General features: G+C 31.7%; 1 protein-coding gene across 2 annotated transcripts; it reads left to right on the top strand.

Annotated features, from left to right (window-relative positions):
• Positions 1-865: 865 nt before the first annotated feature.
• LOC112702707 (sedoheptulose-1,7-bisphosphatase, chloroplastic) lies at positions 866-8,058 on the top strand. Of its 2 annotated transcripts, XM_072199250.1 has the most exons (10): positions 866-1,013; positions 1,813-1,926; positions 3,580-5,364; positions 5,495-5,614; positions 5,886-6,071; positions 6,150-6,231; positions 6,332-6,553; positions 6,698-6,798; positions 6,916-6,987; positions 7,588-8,058. In XM_072199250.1, the coding sequence occupies exons 3-10, from the start codon at positions 5,260-5,262 to the stop codon at positions 7,867-7,869; spliced, it is 1,170 nt and encodes a 389-aa protein (XP_072055351.1). In that variant the 5' UTR covers positions 866-1,013; positions 1,813-1,926; positions 3,580-5,259; the 3' UTR covers positions 7,870-8,058. The 2 variants fall into 2 exon arrangements, with proteins under 2 accessions (XP_072055351.1, XP_025609647.1); XM_025753862.3 differs by lacking the exon at positions 1,813-1,926 and having other exon boundaries at positions 904-1,013.
• Positions 8,059-10,681: the final 2,623 nt, after the last annotated feature.

Here is a 10,681-nt window from a genome sequence, read left to right as displayed (position 1 = left end):
CTCTATAAAATGGCTTTATTATATAAAAATGATCAAATAAAGAAAACTGTTGTATTGACAATTGAAATAAACCACCGCACAATTTCTTTGTTCAATCGAAAGACTTCTGACTGTCTCAGCCTCAACACCCAACCTTCACTTTAATTAACGCGGTTCCCCTCTCTTTTTTGTCTCCTTGAAGCTTCCATTATTATTTCTTTATTACATGCATGGCTTAAACTCACAGTGACTACAATAGAGATTTTATTCTACTGCCACTTTATTATTGCCAGAATGAAAAAATAACCAATGTCAAATATAAAAACTCATGTTTCAACAAATAGAATCGCATTTAACATAATTAAAGTTATTTATTTATAAAAAAAATATTATATGTCCACTAAAATTAGTTACGACATTTATGTATAAATGTATGTATAATTAACTTATTTTTAATATATAGTTTATACTTTAATATATATTCTACACACTAATAACTAATTTTGATGGTTAATTTCGATTTACATTTAATATGGTTATATTTATAAAAAAATTTGTGTTACGTGTACATTAAAATTAGCTTTTAAAGTTAGCCACTAATATACACATTGAAAATAAATTAAACCATATATGTATTTATACATAAATATATTAGTGACTCATTTTAATGACTAATTTTAATATACAAATAATATTTTTGTTATAAAAATAGTCGGATGTGACATTTTAATTAACTCGACAGTCTACTATCTAAATGTATATTTTACATACTAATCAAAATAATAGGCCAAGTTGAATTTGAGGACCACGATGCAAGTAGTATATATCAAAAAGCATAGGGGCGACTCACCTAACACCATTGAATCTCATAAACTTCCAAATATACTATATAACGAAAAGAACACGCTAAAAAAGTAGTACAATCATTATATGCAAGTTCTTCTACCTTTAGGCACAATGAGACTCTCTCTGTTTCTTCAATGCTTGCTTTGTCTCTGCCTAGCGCTGCTTCTGATTCATCCCTCCGTTTTAGGGTAACCTTATTACTATGCTTAATTATATATATGACTTGTTTGGTATATTGCTGTTCAGAATTGTGTTTATTATTTATTTATGTTATCAAAGTGTTCACTAATGTTATATATATGAGTAATTATTCGATTCAGTCACTAAAATTTTTAAAATTTGATATTTTAGTTTCACAAGTTTTAAAATACACCAAATAATCTTCGAAATTTATTTCTGATAATTTAATTCCTAACCAATTTTTATCGTTTGTCAATATAGTCTATTGATGTGAAACGTTAAACTTGCACACATGACGATACTTGATTTGGCGATAATTACATATAACCTACAAAAACACTTCAGATGTTGTCCCTGGCTTAACCCTTTGTTATCGGCAACATCGTAATTGGCCTTCCCTTTGCAACGGCTAGAACAAGCTAAACTTTATCCACTATTGGCCATTGAAACAACTGCAGCTATAGGAGATGAACTAGGGTTTCTCATTCTCCGTCGCAACATGCTTAAAGAGGAGAGTGGGGATTGGGTTTAAAATAATGCCGTTTTCTTAAATAAGTTCAAGGACCTAATTATTCATCTTGCACACTTAGATACTTAACGGTCACGTGTGCGTGTTAACGCTTTACATCAATAGTTAATATTATTGACAAACAGTAAAAATTGACTGGAACTAAATTGTTTAACAAAAATAAACTTTAGAGACTATTTTGTATATTTTAAAATTTTAAAAGACTAAAATATCTAATTTTAAAAATTTTAGAGACTGATTTTGATAATTATTCTATATTTTTTTTCCTTGTGCTTTAGGCGTATGGATCACGGCCGAGGCCGTTACAGTGATAGCCCAATAAAGCCACCGCCAAGACCACCCAAGGCTCCTAGCCACCACCCATGAATCATAAAAAAAGATTGAGTTGTGTTGTATGTATAAAACTCACTATATTTTATAGATCAAATTTATTAATTTCTGTTATACTATTGAACTAGTTAAACACATAAATTAACTGAATCTCATACCTCATACCTCATCCAGTAAAAGAACATGAATCAATTTGATATTAAAAAAAAAATATGAGTATGATTATATGTTAATAGTGTAGAGACTGAATATACAGAGCATATATAAAGTGCAGAACTAGAGTTAAGTAAATCAAGTATTTCCTAAGTCAATCAGTTGTTTCCTTTTATATTCAGTCTGTTAAAGTTAGTTGTAGTAGAATTGCCTCTTTAGGTTAGCCTCGGTCTCTGTATATAGTGCAGAGTCGTTAGAGTGTATTACGCATCAATTCATAATACAATACATGCATATTCAGTTACTTCTCTTTCAAGACTTTCCTCTTCAATCTTGAATTTTTTCATATATCGTATGTAAAAATTTAAAGAACCTCGCTAGGAAGACAATTAGGAGTCTAAATAATGTGAACAATAGGTTCGAAATTTGGCCCAATACAAAAAAAATAAAAAAATTCTCCAAATTACCTAAGCTAAAAAACTGAAACAATTATTTTAAAAAATTAACCATCTCGATCCTATTTTACCAAAACATTTTATCCAAACACTCCTCCTAAATCATCTGCCACCCCACCCTTATCAATCATTCACCTTTTTGACATTAAAAATTATGTCGTCGACCACATCGTCCACTTCTAATAAAAATAACCATCCAATCAAAAGTTCACATTATTCACCATTATTATTGTTTTCCTATACCTCCTTGTAAAGAATAAATTTAAAAAAGAGACATACAACAGAAGCTAAACATATGGCACTAAAACTTTACTGCCAAATTCACATTTTCTATAAGGACTAACATGTCCTTTTAAAAAATTCAAAAAAGTTTTTAAATACTTAAAAATAGGAGTATTTAAAGGCACAAAATAAATCTAAGTAACGTGTGATGCAAAGTCATTCAACCTCAATTTGGAGTTAGTTATTATTAATTGAAAAGCTTCCTAGGGAAGCTTTACCATCAACAACATGCATTCAACAAATTAGACGTGGCGCAAATGGCATGAACATCCATTGATGCCATGATTGAGGAACCACTTGAAAACCAGTGAAGAAGGTAACGAATGCCGGATAAATCGCGGCTATGAACGGCAAAATTAAAAGCACACTGCAGTTGAATATATGTCCTATTGATCTGGATCTGAATATGATGCTGGTATTTACTCTGAAGTTAGAAATAACAGTGAGAGTGCATCCATAAAAAATAACAGCGCACTTATAGTCTGAACCGCTTTAATAATCATATATATAGCCACCTAGTCCATATGAATGTGACTTCATTCTTTACCTATTCTCGCATGGATGATACTTCTAGTCTGAAAACTGTTTCAGACAAGTGAAATTATAGTCACTGGGAACACAATTTGTCACTTTCTTTCTTTACTTATTCCCATGGATGATACTAATTTTTAATCCGAAAACATGTTCTTAAAATTAAAACTTTCAGTGCTGCTGCATCATAAATTTCAAAGTCCTTGTAAGAAATTTAGTTATTGCAATCCACGTAACACTTATAAATTAAACACTGTATAATCAAGAAGAAACTAACAATCTTACTTTTTGAAGGCAAATGCTGAAAATTTGGATAGTAGGAGGAAGGTAAGAGTTAATGCAGTTCGCAAGCACGATTCCACCATCATCTCCTTTTCATGCATTGTTCGCGTTTTCCATCTTAAAGAATGGACCTACCATATGTACAGAATCAAAGTAAAAAAGAAATTAAGTACATGAATTGTATCTGCCATGAGGTCACCGAAACAGAGGATTTAAACGGAGACTCACTCGAGATCTTTTCTTCGCAAACTCGCTGATCAGAGGCTCCACTCCACACTGTGATCGATCATGCAGAAAAAGAGTGAGAAAGAGAGAGCAGAGAGGAGAGGAAATGAGATGACTCTATCAGATAACTAACTTTAGCAACAGGAAACTAATTCTACAAGCTAACTAACTTACAACAAACCATCACTGCATGCAAGTTGTGATCAATAACTAACTAAGACCACGTGTTAATAACTTAGCCCTTCATGGAGCTGTGAGGTCAGGTGATAGTAACAATAACCAAATCATAATGTCTTGGCCAAAAAAAAAATTGATTAGTCACTGAATCCACATGACATGATACTATACATCCTTTTGAGAGGGTAAAATTTTGTGGCTGCAGCAACCAGAAGCCTGCAATCTTTAACCAATGATGAAAAATTATTGATTTCTTCTAATTGAACTAATTTAAGCATTTTAGGCCTTTTGTCTCCTGATCTTTCTCTCGAGCACCGGCAAGACTTCGAAGAAGAACAAATGAGAGAATATAAGATGAGAAGATGCTGATGTATGACTAATTTCATATCCCCTCACACTTGCAACTTTAACAATATGAGAACTTCTGATGGTGCAAATGGCAGAAAAATCTAGGAGAATTTTGTCACAGAGAGTGTTAGAATGTCCCAAGCAATTTTTATTAACTGGTTTCAACATAATAAATTCTCTAAACATGAAGCTTATGAAGCAAAGCAACAAATTCAACCACAATCATTCAAAACTCAACTAAAAGGATTAATATAAATTGATTGACATTTCCAGATAGGATATAAACTCAACTAGAACAATAAGTATTATAGTTAGTTGTTCAGATTAAGGTATCGATTGAGGTAATTTTCTTAAATATAATTGATATATAAACAGTTAGATTTAATCATACATTGACATAATGTAAAAAATGTTTGACTTGTAGAATACATCCTTAAAAGTTAAAAAGTTACATTTATTGTAATATATAATCTGTTAATGATGTAAAATTTATTTACAATTTTACATAATAATGATCAAATCATAGTGTACAAGTTTCTTAAAATATGTGCATATGAACTCTTATTTAATGTGCACATATTTTAAGAAACTTTTCCTAAAGTATCAACTAGCAACAAAGAACAAATGTAACCGCAGCATGTCACAAAATAACAAAGAATGGGGCTACCACACCCCACCATATCTCTTACTACATAAGACCATACCACAACCACATAAATAAATACTTGTTGAGATGCTAAATACATTTTATTTTATTCCCTCAAAAACCAGTATCTTTCATCAGCCTATCTATCTACTCAGCACATGCCACGTGGCACTTCATGCATACTTCAACCACATATAACCTTATATCTCTACACTGCTTTCTATCCCCTCTTTTAAGTTTTGAACACAACAAAGCACAAAGCTTTTTTGTGTTAATACTTGCACGTTTTTGCAGCCATGGAAACTGGCATAGCATGCTATACTACCCGTGCTGCTTTCTTGCCTACTGGTATTCCTTTCAAGCACTCTCCTCCTTCTATATCTCCATCTTTTGGCTTCAAGGTAATTAATATAAGCACTACAATCATAACATAGAGTCCATATATATGAAAATGATTCAATACTTGCACTATATATATATATGTGTGACTTGTGAATTGAATGACAGAGAATGAATGTTTCAACTTTACAGAGTCTGAAATCAAGCTCTTTATTTGGAGAATCACTAAGAGTGTCATCCAAATCAACACACAAGGTTTCAAAGGCAAAGGGCGTTTCACACATAACAAGATGTGAAATTGGTGACAGTCTGGTGAGTTTCTTATACATACCAAAAGTTTCCGTTAAATAACTGTCTCACGATAAATATCAGAAGATATAAATCTATTTAAAGAATTTAATTTTGATGAACTCTCAGTGTAAAGCAGTTTTACACAAACGGATGTAATTGGACGACTACGTAGATTGAAATTAAACTCTATAAAAAATGAAACAAATATAGGAACAGACACAACTTTTCTATCTTGTCTTTGTCCAATGCAATCTGAAACAAACTAATTTTGGAATATATTTGTGAATCGTAGGAAGAATTCCTTACCAAGGCAACACCAGATAAGGGGTTGATTAGGTTGTTGATGTCCATGGGAGAAGCACTAAGAACAATTTCTTTCAAAGTGAAGACAGCATCTTGTGGTGGAACACAATGTGTCAATTCCTTTGGGGATGAGCAGCTTGCTGTTGATTTGCTAGCTAACAAGCTTCTCTTTGAGGTTCTTTCAATATCAATTAAGAATTCAATTGCTGTATGTAAAAGAATTCTAACAAATGCTATCTTATTTGTTGCATAGGCTTTGGAATACTCTCATGTATGCAAGTATGCATGTTCCGAGGAAAATCCAGAGCTCCTCGACATGGGAGGTCCAGTGGAAGGTCTCTAATGACAATGCAATTCAATTCTTGGAATGATGTCATTTGTTTTTTTCTGTGATTATGATGCATTTGTGTGTGAATTTTGCAACTTAAACAACAGGTGGATTTAGTGTTGCATTTGACCCCCTTGATGGATCCAGCATAGTGGACACAAATTTCACAGTTGGAACAATCTTTGGCGTGTGGCCAGGCGATAAGTTGACCGGAGTCACCGGTAGAGATCAAGTCGCCGCCGCCATGGGTGTTATGGGTCCTAGAACCACCTATGTCATTGCTGTTAAAGGCTTTCCCGGAACTCATGAATTTCTTCTTCTTGACGAAGGTTGAAACAAAATAAAACTTAATAATATTTTAAAAACTTTTGATTAACTTTAGACCCTTTTATCTTCTATAGTTTTTTGGCAAATGTGCAAAGGTTCATGATATATTTGATATGACAAAGTTATATATCTTGTTCATATTTTAGGAAAATGGCAGCATGTCAAAGAGACTACAGAAATTGGTGAGGGAAAATTATTCTCTCCGGGAAATTTGAGAGCCACAGCTGACAACCCCAATTATGACAAGGTCTAACACTCTTAACCATAGTCTTATAGCAGAAAAAAAATTGAGGATTTACCTCTACTATGATGATGACATTTATATGAATGAATACTTATTCCATCTTTCTGTTTTGTTCATCAGTTGATCAACTACTATGTCACTGAAAAGTACACTTTGAGATACACAGGAGGAATGGTGCCAGATGTCAACCAGGTTATTTATTTATTTACTTTTTCTAACACAATCATGCATGCCTTATTTTTGAGAAACTACTATCTATTGATACAGTGACATTTTAACATATCTTATAATAAGGATTATACTATTTTTTTCTCCCTTGAAATGGCACTCTGTTAACTAATATGCAGTTCTTGTATAACCCACTTAAGTGTTCCATGAACATGGAATATATTCATATATAAGTGACAAACCTATTTGGTAGTTGAGACAAGTACATAGACAACAAAGATCCTTTATTCCATGTCCTATAAGAAAGGAAAAGACTCATATAGTTATATGCAGATATTTTCATGTGAAGTTGATAGTTAAGAATTGTCAAATGATTTGGTATGTTTGACTAAATTTTTATCTAACAATTTTTAACTATTAATTTCACATAAAAACAACTAAAATGAATTTTCACACTTAAAGGATGGGACAATGAAGACAGAACCATGAGACAAATTTTAAACTTTGTCTCTTGTTGACATCTTTGGCTTCCTTTTTTATTTGAGACACATGTTTGAAGCTCATTTTCATGCTAACAGAGGAAATTTCCAAGCATTCAAAGTGTCTATTTCTTTTGTATTGCAGATTATTGTAAAAGAGAAGGGCATATTCACAAACGTGGCATCCCCATCAGCAAAAGCCAAGTTGAGGCTTTTGTTTGAAGTGGCTCCTTTGGGGTTGTTGATTGAGAATGCTGGTGGTTACAGCACTGATGGTCAACAATCTGTGCTAGACAAAGTTATAACCAATGTTGATGACAGAACTCAAGTTGCTTATGGATCAAAGAATGAGATCATTAGGGTTGAAGAAACCCTTTATGGTTCATCTAGGCTCAAGGGTGGTGTACCTGTTGGAGCAGCTGCTTGATTAAGATTCTTCTTGCCAACCAATTTTCAATCTCAACTTTTATTTTTGCACTTTTTTTATATAGATAAAATATGTAATATGTACAACTTAGTCATAGATATATTATGTTTATGACTATGATGACAAACTTGAATTTGTGCTGGTATGACTAGTACATATACCCATGAATCCCATTGTGCATTAAGCCAATCACTTAATCTGTTCTTAATTTCTTATTACAATCATAAGTTTACGGCAATACTAGAGGGAGAATAATTCAGAGTTATTTTATTTAATTTAATATTTATAATTTTATGTATCTAATATTTAATTTTTTTTTGTGTTTAAACATTGAAAGAAATAAAGCAAACACTATCATATATTCGAACGGATGATTTGTTGGAGATCAACACAAGACTCAGACCAAATAACATGATTAGAATTATTCTTGGCATCATATCCAGCTATCCAATCAGCAGGTCTATTTGTTTTTCAGGATATCCACTCAACATGAACAAATCAAAACGAGATAAAAGCTCCTGAATCTTGTTAACCAAATTTATTTAATTTAATGAATTTGAGATATCATTATTTTATATTTATTATTTAATTTAATTATTACTATATGTTTTATTTAATTTTATATTGATGAAAGGATTAAAATGAGTCTAATTAATTAATTTGAAATATCATTTTGATCTACTGTATTGATACTTAATAGTATATGTAAATACTGTGCTAATGACAATTGAATTAAGAACAAAGGCAAATTCACAAAAAGTAAATTTTAAGAACCTTAGCAGTGAGGGATTATTTTGATTCATGTTGAAAAATTTAGGAACTATATTAGGTATTATCTTAAATATATTCAAAGAATTAATATAAGTTACAAAGTGAAAAATCGATGTCCCAATTGATTAAATAAAAAATTCAAGGTAGATGCTATGTTACAGTGAACCCATATTGCCGTTAATTTTAACGCTGAATGTTTCTAAAAGTAAAAAAGTTCCATTAAAATTAAATATTTTTAAAATAAAAAACCTCATTTTAACCCTAGTTTTTACATGAATTTTGAGTCTCAACACTGTAGAAAATTTCTATTACACTCTTTGTTTTGTTTCAAATTTACCCTATATATTTACAGAATTATTATATATACAAGTCTTTTTGTATTACAAATCATACAAGTTGGGTCAAACTTAACAAAAACAATCCTCACCTATACGAGTGTGTACACACGTGCTCCACTCAATCGTTTCAATAGCGCGCTCACTCGCCATTATGAAAGACGGTTCTTTTTCTTCCTCGATCAAAACTACAACCCTGAAGATTCAAACCACGTTCGAAATCTCTTAAGAAATTGTCAAAATCGTCGCTAACACTCGAGAAAATCAACAAGAAAACTTCAAAATCTCCATCAAAAAACACCGGAAAAAAAAAAGAAAAAATATTATTCAAAGTACTGTTTCACTAATTGTCAAGGTTTTTCATTTTTCTCTTTCTCCTTTCGAACGCGAAACACTATATAGTCGTATTTCTGTTTATTAAGTAAATTCATTATGTGTTCTTGGTTGAAAATAGATATTACTATTCTTGTCAAACTGTTCAATCGATGATGACTGTTTTACGTTCTGTTTCGCAAATAGTTTAACGTATATTTTAATGTGTTATTGTGCATGTTTGGAATTGAGTTTGTATAAATAGAAACTTTCGCTGTATTTCAAGTAAATTCGACTGTAACCGGTGTTGTTGTTCTTGAATTTGTACTTGTGCTTCTGGTATCATTTGATGCATGTTTGGTTGACTTCAATATCATTTTGAACTCATATTATGTCATGTAATCTAAAAAATAATAGACGTGTATGTGGCTGGTATTTGGGTGTATGTGGCTGATATTTAGGTGTATATCGATCGAATTCGAGTGTAACTGGTGTTGTTGTCCTATAACTAGTGTAACTAGAAACAGAGTAATGTCTTGTACTTCTGGTGTCATTTTATGCATGTTTGGTTGATTTGAATATCATTTTGAACTCATATTATGTCATAAAATCCAAAAAAAAAAAATAATAGAGGTGTATGTGGCTGGTATTTGGGAGTATATCAAGCATATTCGAATGTAACTGTTGATATTTTTATCTATTAACAATATTTTTTATTCCTTACCGCAAAAATGGCAAGCAAGAACCCTGGTGAAAAAAAATACAATGCAAGCATATATATCTTAAACTAACTTAATTTTTTGTATAAATATAGCTTATTTAAATGATTCTCATTTCATTTTTTTACAAAAAAATCAAAGATCTAAGATGCTCAACAAGACTATTGAATGAAAAGTTCCAACACATGAGCGAAGAGAAGAAAGCCATCGTCCGGGAATTGGGATTTGATGGTTTGATGCACATTCCTCCGATGTATCTGCCACATAAACTCTTGAAAGAGTTAGCATATAGCTTTAATGTGGTAAGAAACAGATTGGACATCCAGTACAGTGAATTGACCATCAACCCCGAAAATATAAGAGCTGCTCTTGGCTTGAATGCATTTGGTAACTGATTGCACAAGACCTTTATACTTGCATTATTTTAATTTATTCTTCGTAATCTATTATTCTGAACTCATATTATCTCATGTAATCAAAAAATAAATTGAGGTGCATATGGCTAGGATTTCAGTATATTTCAAGTGAATTGGAGTGTAATTGGTGATCTTGTTTTGCTGCTTTTGTAAGGACCTGTTTCTAGAAAAAGTTAATTTTAAATAGTTATCTGAGGAGGAAAAAGAAGTTTTTAGAAGGTTCCAGGACAAAACATTGAAGAATCTAACGGATGAGATG

The sequence above is a fragment of the Arachis hypogaea genome, chromosome 7 (assembly GCF_003086295.3).
Source record: "Arachis hypogaea cultivar Tifrunner chromosome 7, arahy.Tifrunner.gnm2.J5K5, whole genome shotgun sequence".
NCBI lineage: Eukaryota > Viridiplantae > Streptophyta > Magnoliopsida > Fabales > Fabaceae > Arachis > Arachis hypogaea.
The sequence above is the reverse complement of the archived record's forward strand: the minus strand, read 5'-3'. Positions and strand labels throughout refer to the sequence as shown.